This window comes from Haliotis asinina, chromosome 6 (genome assembly GCF_037392515.1).
Source record: "Haliotis asinina isolate JCU_RB_2024 chromosome 6, JCU_Hal_asi_v2, whole genome shotgun sequence".
Lineage (NCBI taxonomy): Eukaryota > Metazoa > Mollusca > Gastropoda > Lepetellida > Haliotidae > Haliotis > Haliotis asinina.
The window spans coordinates 40,522,430-40,546,327 of NC_090285.1; the positions used below are offsets into that span (position 1 = coordinate 40,522,430).

Sequence of the window (23,898 nt, forward strand, 5' to 3'; positions counted from 1 at the left end):
ACAAATGACGCTTCCATACGAATGACGAACGCGCAGCGGACGAACATTCCCGAACAATACCGGATATTAAAGATTATTGACTGAAGAGTGTCTGTATACACCATTGTTATTCACAATCTCTACATCGGTTATACAATCACTGAACATGGCTGATGTGTAAATTTGTAACTTTTGTATATCTTCAAGTGCACGGTGACCTCACCGAGAACAGTCATCAATGAAGTGTTTGGCGGCCATGTTGGGAGAGCTTTGAACGGTATGTATTTGGATGTGAGAAATTTACTGTCCACGACAATTGATATGATTAGTATCCATAATGTTGTAGTTTATCTAATACGATATTGAGAGTCGAATATATATAGATCTACGTAATCTTTCCATATATTTGTATATCTGCAAATGGTAATGGTTTACCGTGTGTCGTGTCATGGTGAAGATAACTATATTTCAGTCAGTGGGAGATAGGCGTTACCTTTGGATGAACAATGGATCCTGATAAACGAGAGAGGCTACGGAAAAATCACAAGACGCTGAAGAAGGACCTGGATACAAATGAAATATTAGATTCATTGTACAGTGAAGGCATTTTCAACGATGAACATTGTGAGGTTGTTCGTGCAAAGAGCACAGTCAGTGATCGGAATCAGGAACTGCTGACGATTCTAAAAACTACCGGGAATATAGGATACGACAAATTTTGTGAGATTTTGAGTGAAGTACAACCGCATTTGTTGACTGTTTTACAAAAAACAAAGATGGATCAAGGTTTGTGTTAATCACATGAGATAAATAAAGACAACGTAAACAGTGATTCATAATAATTTATCTTGTAATCACCTGGCAGTAATAACAGAAACCAGTGGTTTCAGTTTGTTACTGGTCAGTTTCTTCACACATATTGTTAACAATAAGTTTCTGGAGTTTGAATATCTGATCATTTGCCTATCATTTTGTGTATGAACACTTATGGTCAAATACATCTATTCATTCATATAATTGTATAGAAATCATATAAATGCATTGATATGTGTCGTTCATATTTGTCCATGTTGATGGCAGAGATTACAGGAAAGCCTTCAGACGGAAATATATTTTTTGAACCATCTGATGACTTCGAGTTAAAAGGATTGATTGACCAACTCACCCTACACGACAGAATCACAGAGGAGCAGCTTACCAGGATGAAAAATATTGTTCAGAGTGAGGCCTTTTCAGGTTTTATTATTAAGTTACGTACGTACGTATGTATGTATGTATGTATGTATGTATGTATGTATGTATGTATGTATGTATGTATGTATGTATGTATGTATGTGTGTGTGTGTGTGTGTGTGTGTGTGTGTGTGTGTCTGTCTGTCTGTCTGTCTGTCTCTCTGTCTTTCTGTCTGTCTCTCTCTCTCTCTCAATGGTCGCAATGTTCCTACGTACAACGTGTTTAGTGACCTAGTAGGAAAAATACCTTTGTCGATTCATTTGTTGTAGTCTATGTTTGTATTATCGGTGTTTTTGTAGTTGCGGCTTGTTTGGTTTCGGTTTTGTGGGGGATGTCCTGGTTTGTATGGAAAGGGAGGAAGGTTGGGTGGAAGTTTTGTTTGTTGGTTCGTTTTTGGGGATTTCTTGGGTTTTTGTTTGTTTAGGGTTTTTTTTTTTGTTTTGCAGTGTGTGTGTGTGTGTGTGTGTGTGTGAGAGAGAGAGAGAGAGAGAGTGTGTGTGTGTGTGTGTGTGTGTGTGTTTTGATGTGTGAGTGTAGTCATTTATGAGGCATTCTAAGGTCACAACATTGTTACGTATAACGTGTTCACTAACCGAGTAGGAAAATACCCTTGTGGCTTCAAATGCGTTAGTAGTCTGTGTTGGTATTATTATTGGTGTGATTTTGTAGGTGCGGCGAGTTTGTTTCGGTTTGGGTTTGGGTGAGGAGTGGTGGGAGGGTAAGGGGGTGTGTGTTTTGTTTGGTTTGATGTTTTGTTTGTGTGGGGTTTTTTTTGTTTTTTGCTGTTGGTTTTGGATTTTTTTTTCTATTTGGGGTGGGGGTGGCTGGTGTTGTTCTTCTTATTGTTGCTGCTGGTGCTGGTGTGTGGGTATGGGTGTGGGTATTTCAAGTTTTGATATTTTTACGTAGAATGTGTTCTCTATTCAGTCGGAAAAAATCCTTGATGATTCAATTGTAAATGAATATTTTTGTATTTTTGTTGGTATGTATGTATACATGCGTTGTATTATGTTGTTATCATTTCTCAGGTGAAAATGGCTGTCCAGCAGATGTCATCAGAATACTAGAGTCGCCAGCGAGATTCTTTGGGCACTTGATGGATAAGAAGATAGTGACTCGCTACAATTTGGCATTTCTACAGAGTCTGCTGTGGCGTGTTGGTCTGAGACAAATGTGCGAAGATGTTGCAAGATTCGCAAGGGTCAGTGATGATGCACCCATTCACTTCTTCCTTGCTGACAGCTCAATTCCAGGTAACGTATGTGAATATAGGGTGCAAAGGATAATTGGTTATGATTGGTCGCTAGATGTATTTTCATTTAGAAATATCTTCGTCTAATATTAGAATAGAAGAAGAATAAACGTCCGTTTACATCAACGAAAATATATATGTTAGTATAATTTACATAGGTATGGATGCATAAGTTGCTTTTGGGTCAGTTTATTTGAGGTAAGGCAGGTAACCTTGTCTTACTCTCTAGTTTTGTCCCAAAGCCTAATTTGACATTTGATTCCAGTGGGTAGTTTTTCAAAATCTTTGAAAAATCTTCTTTGTTTGAGCTTCAGCATACTGTTTCCATATGTTCATGCATAGGTTTTCATGTGGTTTATGCCTTGCTAAAACTAATCATATGTGACCTTTCGGACCTTAACAAAAGCTATACGACATACACTGGCCTAGCACGACATATAAACTGATAAAAGAGCAGAAACATTTTATGGAGTTATCTCCCTTGAAAAACAAGCAATATAATAGTCTGTATAGATAATACACTATTTTTCCATTAATCATATATATCATTATATATTGTTCCTGTGTGTTGACATTTCATTTTATAATACAGAGCAAATTTGTAAATTTACATGTCCTTATCGCACCTTGGAACATTTGCTTAAAGGGTTTTCTTTAGTTCCTTTCGACTGAGAACGGTTGTATATTGATTTATCAGTTTCAGTTTATTTTCTAAAACTTCCTCTCGGGAACTCGGGAAGGAGTTGTAGTTTTTGTGGTTGATGTTCGACCTCAAAGACACTGGAAAGCTCGATCACGGGCTTGACACAAGGAATGCTGAACGCGTCTCGCAAGTAGTCAGCTTGTGGAAGTGGCCAGTGTGTTATCATGAACACAATTTTAAATAATTGCATTGTCAATTAATCAAATTACACTTACAATGTATTAATTCGTACATATCCCCAGTATCGTAAATCATGCTAATATGATGTACCTCCATATGCTTTATTTTTCAGACAATGGATATGTTTTATGCAAATTCCACGTTCGTGGGAAAGTCGACAATTTCAAAGGGATAACCATTGAAAAGATATGCATCATCGTGTCGAGGTATTTGGGCGTACCCCGGTCACAAGTTGTTCCTGTAGGCCTACAACCCGTCAGCAGTATTCTCCTGACTGTGATGGTTCCAGAACATGCTCTACATCTGCTGATGGATCTTGGAGACTGCCCATGGTTAGCTGAGCTTGGCGTTGACTGTATAACTAGTGGCACATCGACTGTTGATGTGAAAGTAACAAGCAATAGTAAGTGTCATCACAGAAGATATAGGTCCATATTTTCCATTTTGAAGACGAATGTTAGGAAGGTTCCTAGCACCCATATTGGTTCTTAACATGGTGGTCATGGTCAGGGTGGTCAGGTTCAAGGACCTGGCCAGTTTCGTTTCACATGGTATCATTTACTGATTTTTCTGATCTGTTGAATCCAACTTGGTATAATACAGCGACACTGTCTGACATTCGCTGTGACATTAACACACCATTTGAAATGACTTCGGGGTGGAAAAAAATATCCAACGTGACTTGCATGTTATGGTTACAGGGTCAAACCAAACAAGACACCACAAGCACTACATTCTCCACTGTCGGGTGCCAAATGCGATTTCGGCATTAGTTATTCTTTCAAAGGGGTAATCTATCACGTTCACTTAAACAGAAATGAGAAATCATTACTTCAAGCTTCAATGATTCTTAGTAGTCCTTATTGAATAATAGTGCATAATCTTTGACTCTGTATTGCTATATCGTTGCTATATGCAATGAAACTGCATCGTTAATCTGTTTAATAGCTTTTATGAAATAAAAGTTATGTTCATTAATAATCATATACGTTGCATATAACACTTCCACAGCTTCAGCACAATCTGACTCAACTCCTGATGCAAGGGGTCAACTTGCAATCTTGGAATCTGAGCTGGACAGAAAGGTTAGAGCGGAACAGCAGCTGATGCAATGTCTGTATGACGAACAGATGACGAATGAAACCCTACGTGATATGTATGACAGAAAGGAAAATGAGGTCAACAAATGCAAAGAAGACTTAGACGTGCAAATGCGTGGAAACACAAGGTTATTCTACGCCTTGATGGTAACCCTGAACGTAGTACACATGCTACTCCAGAGACTTGTGCCACATGTTGGAGGAAGCACATGGGACATCAGGGAGAGAAGCGCCCAAACACACTTTAAATATGTCGTGGAAAAAGCAAAGAGGGTGTGCAGGTCGGATGTTTTATATGAAGTCATCGATGCTCATGCCTTGTTGAAAGAGATTAGCAACGTTCGTTTATTAGATGCATTCAGGAAATCTTTCAGTGTTGCGGTCCAATGTCTACAGGCAAACGTGAATGAGTGTCTTATGTATAGGATGGTTGGACGCTCCTTAGGTGTCGACACTGTGTGTCCTCCAGTAACTCCACCTCAGCAAACGTTACAGTTGAAAGTGGATGTTGGTGAGTGGAACAGCGTAGAAGGATAAGGTCTTTGGGTGGCATTTTGGAAGTTGAACACACTTTATGGATAACAGCTTTTCATAGTTCGGTATAAGATTCTGTATCGAAACGTTATCCATACAGCTCCTTCTATAATTGACGTAGGGAGATGTAAGGAGAACACATTCAGGTCACTTTCTTGCCCCGAAAACATCCCATATTGTACAACTTACAGTCTTCAATTCTACAGGATGTGGTTCGTCATGTGTTGTACTGTTGTATTTTGTTCTATCTGCAGCACCAGTATTTACATTGGAACCGGATCTAGAGGGGATCCTACTTGATTTGGGTCAGAAGCTGACAAAGAAACAAGCGGAAAAGCTGTTTGATCACCATAAGGTTGCACCAGAACTCAGATCTGACGACATGAAGCGCAGCATCTTTGTACGTCTTGTTTTTGCAGAGTACAACAAAAACATGTCTCTCACTGACCAGGATGTCGGTTAGTACTATTTAAGTTTCTCTGAAGGTATGTTAGTAAATAGTTTATAGCTATGTAGTTTTCCTTTGTGACACGTAAATTGCAATTGTTTATATTATGGGCATATCGTTTTCAGAACGTGTCGTACACGATGCAGTAGGAGTGTGTGGGAGAGGAGAATTGTGGTCAGATTTTGTTAGCCGTAACAAAAAGAGGACCCGGAGACTGGAGGAACGCTTGAGACACACCACTGATGTCCCCGAACGACTTGACAACATAGAAAAGGTCCTTAAAAAACTTGTAGCTCAAAATGCGTCTGGTCTAAGTGGATTTCCCCTTTACAATCTCGGGGAAGCCATCAAAATGCCCGTTTTCCATTCAAAGGACGATGCTCCCTACTATCGTTAAGTTTCATGCTGGAACCCAGCGGTATATTTATGCACGTTAAATGCACAACCATGCAAGCATAAGTATACAACAGAGTTCATCATTCATGTCAATGAAAAGAAGCAGTACGGCTGTGAACGAAAAGGGAACTGACACGTTTGATTTTGGAATATCGGGACAGACAGCTAGCGCATTGTCCACTTATATTTTTAAAGTATTTCTTCTTAGTTGGTGAGATCACAGATAAGACCTAACATGCAATTTTGTTTGGTAACAGGAAATATTAATAACTATTCTGATTTTTTAAGGGTGTTTACCTTTTGCAATGTTTGTGATAAATAAAATAGGAAATAAAGTAACAATTTATGTTAACGAGTCATAGGCCATGGATATGATAACATGTACGTCAGCATCCGCTTGATGAATGAGTCATTTAGTAGGGTGCATTGGTTTGTATATACATACCACTGGGTATGTTATAAATTATTTGTACCAAATCAGTGTTGCTTCAACTGTAAGAACGACCATCCCTGCAGTTACACGCATGGGGCGTAGTTCTGAACACGTGCACTGTATTTAGTTAAAAAACACCAGTAATGTCTTCTAATTGACAGATCTACCATTACTAACTCTCCGTCGTTGATGTTTTAGAGTTATGTACCTCATTTCAAAAGCAGTCCAAGTATTACTACTAAAACATGTTTGTTGGCCAATTACATATTCATCAAATGTTCTCATCCGTACATGACACATCTGTCACTGGACAGTTGTTCATATGCATTCCTCCATCAACCAATGCATGTGAAACACAATCGCGTATTTGCACACATCAGACATTGTGCTATTTGTGGACAAAGCTGACATGAAAATGGTATGATGTACATGGTAAGGGTGATAAGAAGCCACTTTGAAGTCAACATGGTTGATCAGAAGCTTTATAGCTTTCGTGACATGCATTGTTGTACACATATTTTGGGTATTATATGATATAAACATATGAAGTTGTATGCATTTCGGGCAGGCGTTCCATTCGTAATTCCCGGAAATATAGTAGCGTGAACAAAAGTAAATAACATTCACGCGTCCTCACGATCTCGATCTTTGGAAATTGCAAATTATACCAGTAGTGACCGAATGCGATACATGTTTCTGCAGTACAATATAGTCAAAAGCAGTAGTTTTACCCTGTGCCTAAAATAATCACTACCTAACCATCGGATTAATGTAATAGCACATACACAATGGTGAGACATTTTTCGGAGAAAGCTGTGGTTTCAATTTCATACACGTCGTCAAAGGGAGAAACATTCATATCTGACAGCAGCGATTGGTTGTACATTTCCATGAGTCCATGTTGCGACCCCGAATATATTATAATCATATTTAACATAAATCAACCGGTGATAATATTGTCTGTTCTCGATACGATGAGCATATCTACCTCACACACCACAAGCACAAGCACCAAGAAGTATGCTACTTCCTGTATCAAGCAATTCATTTCATGATCGACTGATCTTCGATGTATTAAAATTTCGTATCATTTTTCTGCAATGTTACAGAAATATATCTCATCGCTAAATGGTTAAAGGAAATGAGTTTCAGAAAATTGATCAAAACAAGGTCCAAAAGCTACATACCGAAAGAATGAAAATCACAATCGGATGTAGACATACGCCGTAAGCTTATTTATGAAATCAATTAGACACAACATTGAAATAGAAATTTCTTAAGTTGCTTATTTCTAAGAATGTGAATATGTTTCTTTATGAAAATAATTACTTCACTTCACACCCTTCAACATAGATTCAGGTTAAAGGCAACGACTATATAGAAATCATGGCCCGGAAGTCCTCCGTTGTTTGAACGGATTGTATAAATATTACAGCCTCTAATATTTCAAACGGATTCGAAACCACGAAACCATGTTTCGTTTTGCGAAATTCTTCACACTTTACGGCCTGGCCGAGACACTCTGCTACAAGAGACACAACTCGACATGGTTAATCGACAGTAAATATCTCGTATTTGCACGTATGTGTAGCCTCCTAGTGATAATGATTCATGGAATCCTTACACACACGTTCTGGTATTGTTACAGTGTAAGTGATTGTGGTTTACGTCGTTGAAGCAATAGAATGGCCTTCATCCTTTGTACCCGTGTGTACCCGGGCCTTCAGCGTGACGAGTGAACGCTTTGACCATGATTCATAATGAACTTTGTGGTTAAACGTACTGTTTTCTAATTAAAATCTAAAGTCAACTAGGGAGTATGGGGTTTAATTTCTATTAATCCCTAAGCTTGTAGCCTGTTATGCTTGATCATGTGCCTGTTAATCAGTTCTTCTTTTCACTCCACAATAGAGGGCGGCCAGTATTTTTCGTCAAAATTCACACAAAGATGAAGTCCATCTTATCATGCATACTAGACTGTGTGATTGTTTAAACCGTCGTCGTTTAGTGGTATAACTATTGCAGACATTGGAAACATTAAATAAATAGTTGATTTACAATAAGTTTTTAGAGAACACCTGGTGCTATCACTGACTGTCGATGATTCATTCACATCATTCCCCCTTTGTTCCCCCTTTTGCACCCAACCGCACCCAATGTTTCAGCATCTATTAAAGACGGATTTGGATTTTTCTCTCTTGCTTTAACGTAATATGTCCGTCCGAATATTAAAATTTTACACAACAAGGTATGGTATGGACTTGCAACGTCTTTATCACTTACAACACGACGTTTCTGGGTTACTTACTGTCCTTCATCAGGTGAATGACTAAATGATTTACAAACAAAATATATGGTTTGTACATGAGGGCAGTGATATTAAAAATTGAGAGACCAGAGCGATCTTGATAATGGGTATGTCGACTGGAGACTATATGAATCAACAATCGCTGAAACGTAGAGTTGACCGATGAATTTCATCTTCCTTATTCGTCTTTGATTCTACCACAAACCTGTCGCTTAAAATAGCGGTTGAGTAGCGAACTTATTTACTCTACCTTTGATATCTCGAACCGCGGTGTGGTGGTTAGAGAGCCCGCCCGGAGAGCGGAAGGTCGCGGGTTCGATCCTTGGCCGCACCATACAAAAGACGTTAAAAATTGTACTTAATGGTCCCAGCTTGGAATGAATGAATGAATGAATGAATGAATGAACGCGTTTTTGATGATATGAGGTACCACTGGTCCATTATGCATGGACGGGATACAGTATGTTACACCACTAAGCCTGGAACATATATCATGTATGTGATGACAGAAAACGTGCTTGTAATGTGAATGTTAAAAATACATACTTTGCAAGTGATGATTACGTGAGCAGTTTTAGATGCTATCAACTGTTTTCTGAGGAATATGTATAATAATAAACAAGAAGAATAGCGCGTCTGAGTCCATCATAAAATGGGCACACTAAACAAAAGTGACACTCTGATTCAATGTTTTTAACTACAGGTATATCCTGTTTTCCCTAGCTAAACCTATTTTCCGGCCTTCTACGAGTAATAATTTACAGCTGAAGCAGCGGAGAGATGAAAGGGCAATACGACAAACTTTCACAGGCATACACGACAGAGAAACTTCATAGTTAGCCTCATGTTTTATAGAACGGTACAGAATTGGTATATTATACTTAAGGACATCTTCAAACCAGAGTTGCTTGTCAGTATCTATACACCTTTGCTTGAAAGACGATATCAAATGATTTATAATAACAACATCCTGATATCTCCACACTTCACCGAATCCAATACTAAATAGTAATGATTAGACCTCTGAGGCCCAACAATGAAAGCCTCTATTTGTTAAAGACAACTGGTAAGAATAAAACTTCTCAATAATAACATTATCTTCTTCATACAGCACTCTTACCCACAACTTTATGATCCTCACATAACAATTGACTTTATGCCATCCTAGCTCACCACGGGCCATAATATTTGGAACAGATCTATTTAAATATGGCACCTCCTTACAGAAGCGATCATGAATTCTTTCCATGTCAGGTGATGGGTGAAAACCCCGAACCTCACTAACTATAGATAAGAACTAGCCAAATTTTAACATCAAATATGTGACACGGTATAACAGTTGGTAAGTTACGATAGTTACGTACTTTAGTTTCCAAATACTGAATGACTTTGGTACCTTTGAGAGCAAATGTTTTCTGAGCAATATACCACGACCAAGAACTTGAAAAATTCCCTCCGAGGTATTTGTAGGTAAGATTCGACCATTAAATTATAATTGTAATTAATTAAAATATTTAATTTAATAATTTTTTTAATATTGATAATTTTAATATAATAATTACATTAATAACAATATAATTAATATTTAATAACTATAATTATTTTAAATATTTAATTACATAATTTTAGCTAATTAAAATATTTAATTGAAAATATTTGTTCCTAAAGCTTAAGCCTTCCAGTTTGCTAAACACAATGACTTATCTAAATTAACCAACAGCTGCCACTTATCACAATACCTTGGCAACTTGTCTAACCTTTTTTGAAAACCTTTACCTGTACCATCATCACTGTATCATCTGCGTTATAAACACACCGATACTAATGAGTCCAACCAGAACAGGTCCTTTCGGAATCAGTATAATGTGTCTGAGTGAAATATTCATGCTTAACTGTGTCATGGTATGTCAGTGAGCTAGCACTATAAAACCAGCTTAAGTCTCACAAGCTACCACACACACGTGCACGCTTCATATGAGCGAAATAATCTGAAGTGCGACGTTAAACCTCATTTCACCTCACCTCACCTTAAATTCCCACTAAACTAGATATTGAATGCATAGGAAACATCTTCATGATGGCAATGCTGAGTCCATGATGTGCAACCCTGTAAAAAGATTTGCTGCAATAACTATGTGCATTGATCGCGTGTGACTGTAAAACGCGTCTTGTCGTATGGCTATCATCAGACAAGGTTGTATGACTTCCGCGAAAGCCCTCCATTCACTCTTCCTGGAAAGGTAGTCGCATGGCTAATAGCAATGTAAAGGACCATACTTAACATGGCCTGAAATGTTATACAGGGTTATAGTGATTGTCTTATACGGTTTTGTTCTGTGTAGGGTACCAGATATCTCTATTGTTTAAGGATTTCGAAATACATTAATGATGATTCAGAATTAAAATTGAAAAAGATATACAAATTTTACGTTACTGCACTACATCAGCTTTCCTATAAATAGTTTCCAATGCTATACATTACGCATGTGTCTGTGTTTGAAATGGTCGATAACTGTTCACGAACAATCCACATATTTCGACAGAGTCACGTGACATTGTAACGACAGTTGCACTCAACACTGATCGTGATACTGAGGTCATCGTGACCGTGACACTGAAATGACTGTCGGGTGGTGAACGATCGTGAGTATTTATTTGATTTTCAGCGATCTGGGTGAACACGTACCGACTTCTCCTACCCGATATTTAAATCTCAGTGTTAATAAAGTTATTAAATCTTTCATGTAAAACCGGCGGGAGTCATGTCGGCCATGTTGAGTTGTTGTCGACACTGGCAAGAGTAGGTTACATTATTGTACTTATAAAGTATTTATGGTTTTGATAATTCAAAACGTGAATATCATATTATATGTTCTGATGATGTTGTATTGTTACTTTCATGAATATGAATACAATATGTGATATTCACGTTCAATATTACATACTCACTTCTATAAGCTACACAATTAAGGTGTGTTAAAATAATAATTTTATGATGTATGTACTATTGAGGTTGTGTTTTCACTTCCTGCAACAAACTCTGATATATTTACGCTGCTACTTGAGATCTCACCACACTTCTGTATGTACATGTAAATGCAAAATCAACTAATATACAAAAGTTAATATGATGATGACGTAAAGAATTTTATTTGATCATGTTATGTAAAATGAAAACCCTCACATTTTAATTCAGTTTTTTCCAATTTATAGAACTTATTGATGAATAAAGTTACCACACAACATTATATGATAAAGCAAGAAACACTATTGAGTATGATTTGAAATAAAGTATACCTAACTGTAGATCATCAGAACACCTAAAACCTTGGGGAAATTAAACATTTACAAAATGTGAAATTCCCACTCAGTGTAACCTAACAAGTAACGACTTCACAAATCAAGGTTATCAATGATGGTGTTTGATAATAATACCAATTATATGGAAGTCAGAAATTAGGGAATAGACATTCTACACAGAATAAAACAATATGTCGTTTACTTTTTTCACTTATTATTTTTGTTGGCGATCTACAGATTTTATACTGTACCGTCCTAATAGTGCTATAAGTTTTAACTTTTCATACTATGTTCAGTTGTAATTGTGATATCCTATTTGTTTTACTGTCCTCTGACGACAGGGTTTATGACATTGTTATATTTTGCTTATATTATTTTATACACATCTTTCATTTCAATGTCAAACATGTTCTCGTTACGATATGACCGAAGTATTGCCGATGTCACGTTAAATATTAACTCACTCACTCACTTAATATTTGTTGCATATTCACATGTACCAAAACATGACTTTGTATGCAGTTGAAAGGTATATAATGACATGGTAATGCTGCTTGATACCATTAGAGGGACATTATTAGTCTGTTTAATGATACGGTGATGAAGATAAAGGTACGTTAGTATGTTGTTGCTTGTGTTATTGCTGTGTGATAATTATTCACTGTGACACAGGACACATTTCAGGTGTTTCTGCATCTACACCTTCACACCTATATCTGTTTATTTTGAAGGTGATAACAGTTTAAGATATGTTTCTGTAAGCCACCTCGGTCCTTCAGTTGTATATGCAGTATGATATAAGCAATCCGCCCTCATAGAAACTGAATAGGTGCCACTACCACTACACTACACTACAACTACTACTACCCCTACCACTACCACTACCACTACCACTAATTTATCACTACACTACCACTACCACTACCACTACCGCTACCACTACCACCACCACTACACTACGACTAAACTACCATTACCACCACTACACTACACTACACTACACTACACTACACTACACTACACTACACTACACTACACTACACTACACTACACTACACTACACTACACTACACTACACTACACTACACTACACTACACTACACTACTACAAATTCAGGAAGTGGGGTATGCATTATTATGCTGTGTCTGGTATTAACGGTAAGTTAATTAGTGGAATGTTTCATCATTGTTCAGCATTTAGAAGTCTTTAGTGCATGACATCTTGATTTTCAAGGACAAAATGGACATTACACCGACGAAAAATGCAACGCTGGGTATACCTTACTGCACGGAATGAAAGAATTATTTGTTCGTCCGTGTAAGAGACGCTCGATATTTTATTACACGTATGGGACTTGCTGGTGGTATAATCGTTATCGGACAATTGCAAACAGGAAAAACAAGCACTTCCGGGTCACAAGTCTCTCCTACAGTTTTCTATTCAGTTATATTACCTGCAAATTGAATAGTACATACAATACACATATAATGGTTTACTATATGACAGCAATATGACTAGCCATATATCCAGACAGAACAAATACCTGTAGTTGTTAGGATGCAAACTTATGAAGTTCATGTTTATGATTATTTTCACTCACCAGTTTGAGTTTCTGCTCCTCTGAACTGGTTTCAGAAGAGTTGCGCCTCTTTACATAAAGCACATGCGTTTTGAAACAAATACACGATGGACGTGTACGATAGTCATCGTGTCAACAGGTTGTGGGCCCAGAGTACGCTTGGCATTTGTGGGAGATGAATAAAAAAAGCAAATTTGGGAGGTACATGTCTTGGATACTTGAGAACTCTACAATGTTTAGATGATAGATTTTTCAGTCTGATCATGGCAGATGCTGAAGATAGTGGTAGGAAAGCGTGAAAATCTCACAAGAACATTATTTAGGTCTAGGAAAGCTCAGGATAATATCAATGTATACAGAACTGAATATGTTGAAAATGGAATCAGACGAAAGTATTACTGGTCGTGTAGTGCGCATTTAGGCAGCAGCATATGCATTGAAAAGGTAATCAGTGATTGTTTATTGCCATGGTTCTGAAAGGCTTGACACTGCTCTTCGAAATTATGAAGAAAGTGGAACAGTTCAGATCGGATTGCAAATATAGATGACAGTGCTCTGAGATGAGGTTTTACATGTGGAAAAGTAAGTCACAAATCATATCAGGGCAACAATCGGAGCGATACAAGATCAAATAGCGTCAGAGTTAACATATAGTGTGACGTTTGTAGTAGTCGAACATGACAGGACGTTTTGTAGAAAAAAGACACTGCAAAAGTTGCAAATGAAAGTTTATTGACTTTGATGAAAGGTTTCGAAAATTCAGCTTGAGCGGCACTGCATAGAGCTAGCCAATGGAACAAGAACAATTGAAATTGTAAAAGGAAAAGGGAATTACTTTCAGAAAATGCTTTGTTTGCGCTAACAGACAACCAGAAAAAAATATTTCGGTACACGCCGCCACAACAAAAGGTGCATCTGTTTGTTTTACCCCTTAAGCGCCTGTCTTTAAGCCCTCAATGGTACGATGTTCGATATCAAGAAACAAGGAAAAGTCTATTTTCTGAATAGTGTAACTTCAGTTAAGGAAACGTGACATTCAGCACAGGAATGGTAGCGTACCATGGGACATTTTAAAATACAAGGCATTTTGAAATTAAAAGCAGTGACAACAGGTGTGAAAATCAGTATATAAGATGACTTCCAATGTGACCCATGCGTGAAAGGGAAAATGACACAGCGGAGGAACAGAGCACTGACAAAGGGCAACCAGTGTGTTGGAACTTGTACATTCTGCCCTTGTCGGACCCACTGAACCAACGGTAAAAGATGCATTCAAATATGCACAGTTTTGTGGATTTAATCTATTTCTTAAGACGGAGACACATGACATAGCAGAAGACCCAGAACTGAAAAGAGAACTGAATTCACACTAGTTCACAGCGGTCCTCAAACAGAACAGTTCACAGCGGTCCTCAAACAGAACAGTTCACAGCGGTCCTCAAACAGAACAAAAGCAGAAATCATTTGAGATGGCATGCTGATAGAAGCGAGGTTACCAAAGTTTCTTTGGATTAATCCCGTCTTGAATGAGTTTACATTAGCAACCTCTACTTCATTCAGAGACTAAAAAAGCATTCACTAGAGAGAATGAGACGGAAGGAAGAAAATAGGAAGGTAGAAGACGTTGAGAGCAATGAAGCATGAAGATATCCTTGGAGACAGATCGAGTAGAACACCTCGACTTCTATCTGACTATGTGACAGAATCAACATTTCATACTGAACACAGCACATTGCCGACTTTCGTCGATTATTGTAACTGCATGCATGATGTCTGGCCATGGGCTACCACGGGTAATGGCCTAGGCTACAAAGCGATATCAGCTGACAAAACTAAACTGACATGACCGTCCACCAAATGAATGTAAAAATTGCTTACTTGAATGTCCCAATAGATTTTGAAAGCTCAACAGTTAGAAATGCGGCTGACGTGTTCACGAATCCGGCATTCGGTGAACGAAGCAGTTTGTTCATTTGTATGATATGTAGACGACAGCCTTAAGTTTAAGTGGGACTGTTATGGTGTAAACTTAAGTCTATGGTTATGATTATTTTATGTCCACATCTTTGAGTTCTACCTCACTTGGTAACAGATGCGTTGCACCCCTTTACACGACTCACATGGAACAATTGAACAGCGGATGTGTAAAATAGTCATCATGGCAACAGCAGTAGGCTGAAACAAATCACAAATACAATATTGCATACAAAACCTACCTCAAGTATATCCATAGCCACAACGCTGTTAAACACAAATAATAGAGATAGACGATATAAATATTGTTAAAAGCCGCATGAATCTGAAGTTTAAACTCACACACCATCTTTTTCTTTGTTAGCTCATGTTCGATGCTGGACATCTAGTCCCATGATGTGTCTACATTTCTTTTTATGCCATAGAAATCGTTTATCAGAATTTTTTTCATCTCTTTTTTCTCTTAGATCTCTTAGATTAAAATGTCAAGCATCTTACCCGTGGCGAACATAAGAATCGTATTAACATCGCCGTCATCTACACATAAAAACTGACGACCATCTTTTGTCTGTGTCCAATTCCCATGCAACGTGACGTCAGATAGAGTCTGTGGCAGTGGGGGGCAGAGTCTTCCTTCGTTGTCTGTATAGTACAGATTTCATGGTGAGAAATGCTGGAATGGCTGCAGCTGTATGGCTATCTAACTCCCCAACTTCATCTTCATATATTTGTTGAACTGGGGCTACGTCTTCTTGAACTCGGTTTCTAAGTCTGCTGAGGACATTAAACTTTTCAGGCTCTTTTCAGGGTGTGCCTGTCGGGAAACTGAAGATACATGGTCACCTCTAGTGCTTACTCGGGCATTGCATCCTGCAAATTCACATTTCCAATGCGTTGCTATTTTACGTTTAACATTGATACGATAACGATACCCTGCATGAAAAACCTGTTGTCCACCTCGCTGAGACGTAACATATTCCACACGATGAATATTTGCCATGCTGGTATGTCAGGAACATGCAATATCTTCATTTATATAATGTTCATACTGTATATTTCCGTTTATACTCCATACTATCAGAGTACAAAATCTTGTTACAAAGATCACTTAGCCAAAACTCCACATCTATAATCTCTTTACAAAGTGAATTGTTTAAGACTGCTCTAATTCTTTATAATGACACCCCTCTACTCATATATCACTTAGCCCCCATCTGTAGTAGTTCAAATCAATCTCTTTACAAAGTCAACTAAGATATAATAACAGCCCAGTACTCACAGATCATTAAGTCAAAATGTCAATGTTTCTTTATAAAATCACCTCCCTACATGTCAGTTGTTTTAAATTAGCAGATTAACACTACTTATTGACTCATTATTGTATGGGGTTGTAGGTTACTGCCACTAATTACTTCTCACCAAATTTAAGTGTAGCCGAAATGCAACTGTAGGCGAAATGAGAACAACCCAGTGAGGTAGTTTAGTTTCGCCGTACACGCCTATATGGTGGCGCCTGTACATAATCGAGCCTGTGCTAGACAATTCAGTGAGCATGAACATCAGTTGGAATACGAGGACATGTGTCAGCCTAGTCAGTGAATCTGACCACGACAGCTATTTGACACGACTGAATTATGTCAGAAGTTTTCTTGCCGTTCACAAAATCTATGTTCGATTCCATCTTTCCACAGGTACCTCTCATAAAATGGACCCAGATAAAAGGCAACGGCTACGCAAGAACCATGTTAAGCTGAAAGGTAACATGCAGCCACTCCCCCTGCTGGACAGATTGTATGAAAAGGGTGTGTTCAGTGATGATGAATGTGAAACTATTCGTTCATTGTCACCACAGTCGGAGCAGAATCAGCACATCCTGGATTGTCTCAAGAGAAAGGGAAACGATGGCTATACGGTGTTTTGTGACATTCTTCAGTTGTTAAGTCCTCACCTATACACTCTTCTACAAGAGACACAGCTTGACCAAGGTAACCGTGTGGGCGAGGTAAGAGTTTTAAGTCTCATCGGCAATAATTCAGCCAAATCGTGACTAAAACCAAGAAAACAGATAAAGGTTAATTATAGAACTATATCAACGAAGGAAAAAATAAGTAGGATATCACAAGTTTCAATTTGAAACTAGTCATTACCTCTAAAACAGTTTAACAATAGGCAGCAGTACAATATACAAACATTCTATAGACTGTAAACATCTGGAGGCATATCACCATACAAGGGACTGTGGGGACTAACAATACATTTGCTCCCTGCATGGGTAACCGATACTACATCTCGTGTATATGGCTTTTCACGTGTGTCTGGCAACCTAGTGACTCTTCCGGTGTTTACCTGTGTACATGGTTCGTGCGTTAACGTGTATGTCTAACATTGTTCGCGTTTAAGTTCTAAAATGTGAGGGGACGGAGGGGTAGGCTAGTGGTTAAAGCCTTGGCTGTCCGAATACCCACTTGGTTACAATATGTGACGCTCATTTGTGGTGTCTCCTGTCACCACTCACTCACCAAAAGGTCAGAACAAAGTTGAGCGAACCAATCACAACTCACTTTCGCTTTTCAAATTATCTAACCGATTAACCTTGGCAACACGAACCATGCATATCGTTGTTGACACTGGCATGGTCAGTTGTAACGGCGGCTTCTCTGACTGGCTACTGTAAGAATGCGGAGCCATCAAAGGGAAGTAATAAAAGTTTCGGGCCGAGCCGTAGATGCATCCAGGGTATAGTGGAGACTATATCGGAACGTAAACTATGGAGATATCGAAGATGTACATATGTAAGCGTATTGATCTTTGAATATTTAAACAGATATCACAGGAGAGAGCATGGACAACATGTTTTTCAACCCTTCTGATGATTTTGAACTGAGATCTGTGATAGACCAAATAACTTTTGACAACAACATCACTACCGAGCAGCTTGAGAGGATGAAGCATTTCGTGATAGGTTAGTACATTTTGTCGCTATTTACGAGCATATTTTACAACATGCAATTTTTTTATGACCACGTCATAAAAGCTGAATGACTCTTAACTTTGAGCATTAACAAAGGTGTTAACTTTGAGCATGCTACATTATTTTGATTTTATGGGCGCATCTTTTAGGTCTATAAAACACACATACTCATATTTCATCACCAATGATTTTTTTCAGTTTGTAATATGTAAACTGCGTAAAACACAGTGTTTTACGTGGATTAAACTGCGTTTAGACTGTAGTCATACATATGTTTTCAACAGGAGAAAATGGATGCCCAGAGGAAATCATTGAGAAGTTCAACACTCCAGCCAGATTCTTCAGACATCTCATGACGACACGCATCCTCAACCGATACAACTTAACGTTCCTTCAGGCTTTGCTTTGGCGTGTCGGGCTCAAAACACAATGCAGTGTTGTAGCTGCGTATGCTCGATCATGTGTACATCAACCAGTTCATTTCTTCACTCCAAAAGATAAGCCAGGTAAGACAAACTTTACATGGGATATGGCATGTGCCGCCTTGTCTATGAAAAGTAATTTAAAAACAGTTTTTTAAAAAACAAACAAACAAAAAACAAAGAACTGTGTGAATTGTGTTGCGATATTATCCCTAATCGTTTAAGTTCTGGATGTGTGGTGGCCCTCACAGGCTAAATCTCCTCGCGTACACCTGGTGTCGTCAATGATTTTTTTCTTTTTATGCCTAATGGAATCTGTTTCACCACGAAGTAGCGACTGACTTGTCTGTAACACTTATATTCAGTTTCGTCATATTAGTTTATTTATGTTTATGAGTTTATTTTTTCAGAAAACGGTTACACCTTTTCCAAATTCCATGTCAAAGGGAGCCTTGAAAGTTTTAAAAGCATTTCTGTGGAGGACATATGTAACCGTGTTGCTAGATACGTTGGGATGCCACCGTCCTGTGTTACCGTGGCAGGGGTGGAACCTTCAGAAAGCATCGTCATCACTATCATGTTACCTGTAGAAGCGGCTGATTTACTGGCCCAAATTGATGACTTCTCCTGGCTGACAGATATGGGAGTTGATTATATAGTTTACGGAAAGAAAGTCACAGTATCAAAAGGTAAGATCCCTCATATCTATTCTCCATAAACTTGTGAGAATTTGCACAAGTCTGACATTAATGTAATTCAGATGTGTAAGCAACTCCCTTTTTGTAGGTACATTGACAAGCGAAATATATTTTCCAGGTCATATTGCCAGCAGCAGCAACACGTCGGACATAAGACGATTAACAGAAGAGTTGAAAATTCACATGGAATCCGAAAAAATGGTGAGGCATTGTCTTTGGGAGGCTCAGACGTCAAATGAAACGTTGGAGGACATACTTCAGGAAAAGGTCAACAGTCTCGAGACAATCAAACTCAGCCTGACAGAACAGAAGACATGGAATAACAGGCTCTTTCGTGCGTTGATGGTCAGTCTGAATTTCCAGGCACAACAAATATCATACATAAGAACTTTACCACACTCGCCAGACATTTATACCCTCACACCACAGCACTTCAGGGACAGGTTTTCAGATGCTGTTGACAGGGCAAAGAAATCGTCTAAGGACCATAAAGCCATCTACGAGTTGATTGAAGCCGCGCGACAACTTGAGTGGAATTCGGGGAGAACAGAACTTAGCAACCTCATGACTTCGTCGTTGATGTCGCTTCAAGCTGTCCAAAGCAACTTTGAAAATGCTAACGCATACATGTCCGCTGCGAAAGGCCTTGGTGTCAAACTGGAACAACTCGATCTTGAACTACTGAGGTCATATACAATCGCAATCTCCATGATTGTTGGTATGTAGTGTATCAACATTATATGTGTTAGAGAGTTTGTCTGGACACGAGTTTCACCGTTATCTTTTCCGTATGTGTCATGTCCCTTGACTAGACGGTTACATATACGCTTCTGCTAATTTTGCTGTATCCACGCAATCAACGTCTATCAAATATGATATTTGTTGGGTTTTTTTGCAGGCGTTACGTGTGTTGACCCCCCATTGCAGGAGATTCTTCAAGACTTTGGAAAACGAATAGACGATGAAGAGAGAATGAAAGTCTGTGCTGCATTCAAAGTTCCCCAAGGTTTGCAAAAGCCTGACATCAGACATAGAATATATGAATACATCCTTTTATCAGAATTGGAGAAGACTGGACGGAGTGACAACGATGAAATAGGTATGTTTTCTGGTATAAGAGTACAACGATGAAATACTTTAATGACCACTCTGTGGAACATGCAACTTAGTAGACGTACATAATCTTGCGCTTTGATTGGATACCCAACAGCAGTAATTCGTCCCCTCTCACTCGCCTTTCAGAGCGGATAATGCAGACGGCGCTCAAAGCAACAGGGAGAAAGGATTTATTGGACGATTTCAAGCATCGAAACAGACAGAGACTGAAAGTTCTTGCAAAGGAAGAGGAGAATAAGAAACAGGCAGACATTGTTCACAGGCTTGACAAAATAGAAAAGATGCTGCAAACAGCAGTAGGACAGAGTTTAATAGGCAACATGGGGGATGCTGGGTTTGGACCGAAGATGACAGAGATGATGATGCCAGAGATGCACCAGCTTCGAAACATACTTAGACAACATTTTCCTTCAACAGCGGCGGATCAAATACGATAATTCCAGCATAATGATTTGATAACGGTTCATGGTGAACTAGACTGAAATTATCATAAATGTGTCCAGATTGAGACTGATTGTTCTTTGAACGCCGCACCAAGAAATACTCCAGCATCAGGGCCGTCCAGATTGAGAGAGCAAGTTCATTTCATTTGTCCTTGGTGTTTTCAGTAATATGTTTAGACTGTTATGCAGTACTGAAAACGATAACCGTCTGTTTAAGTGTGTTAAGTCCCATACATGCATATGATATTCACAAACCTCCTCACAGGCAATTTCCATTTGAGCAACACACTTTTGTAAAAGTTTTGCTTATCACATTCCTTCTTACAAACATTTGGCTTCAGACAAGAACAAATTTCATCCGTTATGTTCGACTGATGATAGCAGAATTAGCCTTGGAAATATAATGAAATTATATAACTCAGACTATAAAGGAGGTAATATTACGGTATATTTATACTGAAACGCTCAAGTTACCGGGCAAAATGAAAGTAGTGTAGTATGAAGGGTAGTCTCGGCTGGGTGACTCCAAGAATGCTGTCAGTAGTCAAACTGATGGATCACACTTTCGACAGCACAGAGGAAGCTTTGCTGGCTCCACAACCATACCATAAAACCTAGCAAGTAGGCCTCAATACCCCTACAAAGACAGTGGAACCTGAAATTGGGTCGATTTTGTGTAGCAACTAGACATGTAGAGTGCTCAAGACTTGACAACAGACTTGACTATGAAACAGAAAGCTCAACAACATATTCATATTATGTATGACTGAATGAATGTTAAAACTTATTATATATGATAGTGAATATTATTTGATAGTCATTAATCATTAGATAGGGCGAGGATGCAGACACCTGTCGTCTTAAGACGCAAAAGGCTTTAGTAGCCATACACACTGTAAGAAAGTTCATTACTTAACTGATAACGATTTTCTATATGTGGTAAGAATTTTCAATGTCCATTGGAACATGTTTCAGTTTATATTCATGTCTCTTCAGAGTTAAGGAAAACTAAGCATATCCATGGCGGCATGCGGTGGTAGTGCTTGTGTCGTCATTATGTGTATGACGTAATCCTTGTGACAGTCCAGGAGAGGGACCTCATGTCTGTGGTGTCACAGTAACAATTTTGGTAGTCGTTAATGCATGTTGTTTCAGGGCACAATACACACACATAGTCATTAGAAGCTTAGGTTCAAATACCGCGTGAACGTATTTTCCCCATTCGCACATGTTATAAATAACAGTTATTTCCCTCATGCGCCTTTCATCTTTGTCCAGACTGAGTGATTAGTTGCAGATGATACTGTGTCGTAACTTGTAGTGACGTCACAATGTAATGTTCACAATCACTGTGAAGCAGTGTTGCCAGTTCGTCACATTAGCAGCTTACAATGACCGTGGTAAAGACAATGTTCAAATACATGACATTATAATGACATTAGCTTTACACTACTTTGTTGTATTTTGTATCAGCTTTATACATTTTCTGAAGAGGAAATATGTTGAATACTAATTCGTAATTGGTATTTGTCGATACGAGCGCTCGAGTCGATGCACCTTTGTCTGTTTTGGTTTGTTTTTTGGTTTTGTTTTATTTGCTTTTGTTTTTGTTTGTTTTGTTTTTGTTTTTTTTTGGGGGGGAGGTTGGTTTGTCGGGGGAGGTCATCGTTTCAATAATATACATGCACGTGTGGCGTACAGTCTCATGTAGTAGGTCTATCTGTGGATCAGTGGATAAGTTGTTTGATAAAGAGTGTAGGGATATGAAGGCTGTTAAGTTCTGTGTACTGGATCAGGTTAGATTGACTGGGAATAAGACTGTTCTGCTGGAGTATTGTAAACTGACGAATAGTTATAGATCGTTATGTCGAAGGAAGCGTATGAGCGTATGTATTATTCAGCTGGCTGATAGTACAGGGGATAGTAAGTCATTTTGGAGAAAACTTCGTAGTGTAACTAATAAAGTGAATGTTGAGACTTCAGCCACGAAGATTAGTAATGAGAGATGGTTTGATTACTTCCAGAAGGTCTTCATTTTAACCGATAGAAGTGTAAACAGTGATGTCATTCAGCATGTAGACGGGTTTTTTTAATAATCATGATGAGAATATTTGTGATAGATGTGTTGATGTAGATGTCAATAATATACTTAATTCTGATATTACACAGGGAGAGATTGAAGCAACCATAAAAGATCTGAAGCGGAGTAAAGCGGCAGGTCTGGAATGGGGGATACCTTCGTAATTATGAAAAATGTTTTTTGGATGGCATACAACTGAAAACAGCTACATATTATAATTATCTTGCTATCATGTTTTCTACTTGGCTGTCATGGACTGTTTGCACAGAGACGCTTGTAGCAAAAGCCAGTAAAGCCTTATTACTTACAAAACAATTACAACCTTATATTCCTGTTCATTTTGTGAATGCTTTGATTTGCGTTTATAAAAGAAATGTATTCCAAAGCTTGTTTGTTGTATTAATACTTTGAGGTTTTTTCAATGAGATGCATGTTTATAAAGTTGCACAGAGTGATAACGAACTTTGGCGGTCACGTTGAGTGTGATGATGCATCAATCAAGTCATCAACCGCAAAAAATCTTTTGAGGAGTACATCAACTTGATCTATATTTCCCCAATATTAACTCTGTGGGTGTGCTCAGCAATATCCAAGCCATATGGCGGCGGTCTGTAAATAATCAAACAGTCCAGTGATGAGCGTCATCTATCTACGTAGTTAGGATACGATGACATGTGTCAACCTAGTCGGCGAGTCTGACCACCTGAACTTGTTAGCCGCCTCTTACAACAACAATGGGTTACTGAA

General features: G+C 38.4%; 2 protein-coding genes across 2 annotated transcripts; both read left to right on the plus strand.

Moving 5' to 3' along the window:
- LOC137288049 (uncharacterized) lies at positions 1-6,303 on the plus strand. Its single transcript, XM_067820414.1, has 8 exons — positions 1-256; positions 452-765; positions 1,060-1,200; positions 2,242-2,466; positions 3,461-3,751; positions 4,360-4,959; positions 5,237-5,440; positions 5,556-6,303. Exons 2-8 carry the CDS (start codon positions 486-488, stop codon positions 5,825-5,827), a joined length of 2,013 nt encoding a protein of 670 aa, XP_067676515.1. The 5' UTR covers positions 1-256; positions 452-485; the 3' UTR covers positions 5,828-6,303.
- Positions 6,304-11,106: 4,803 nt separating this feature from the next.
- LOC137287544 (uncharacterized) lies at positions 11,107-23,536 on the plus strand. Its single transcript, XM_067819894.1, has 8 exons — positions 11,107-11,210; positions 17,113-17,406; positions 18,246-18,383; positions 18,677-18,898; positions 19,225-19,503; positions 19,631-20,230; positions 20,411-20,611; positions 20,755-23,536. Exons 2-8 carry the CDS (start codon positions 17,127-17,129, stop codon positions 21,063-21,065), a joined length of 2,031 nt encoding a protein of 676 aa, XP_067675995.1. The 5' UTR covers positions 11,107-11,210; positions 17,113-17,126; the 3' UTR covers positions 21,066-23,536.
- Positions 23,537-23,898: the final 362 nt, after the last annotated feature.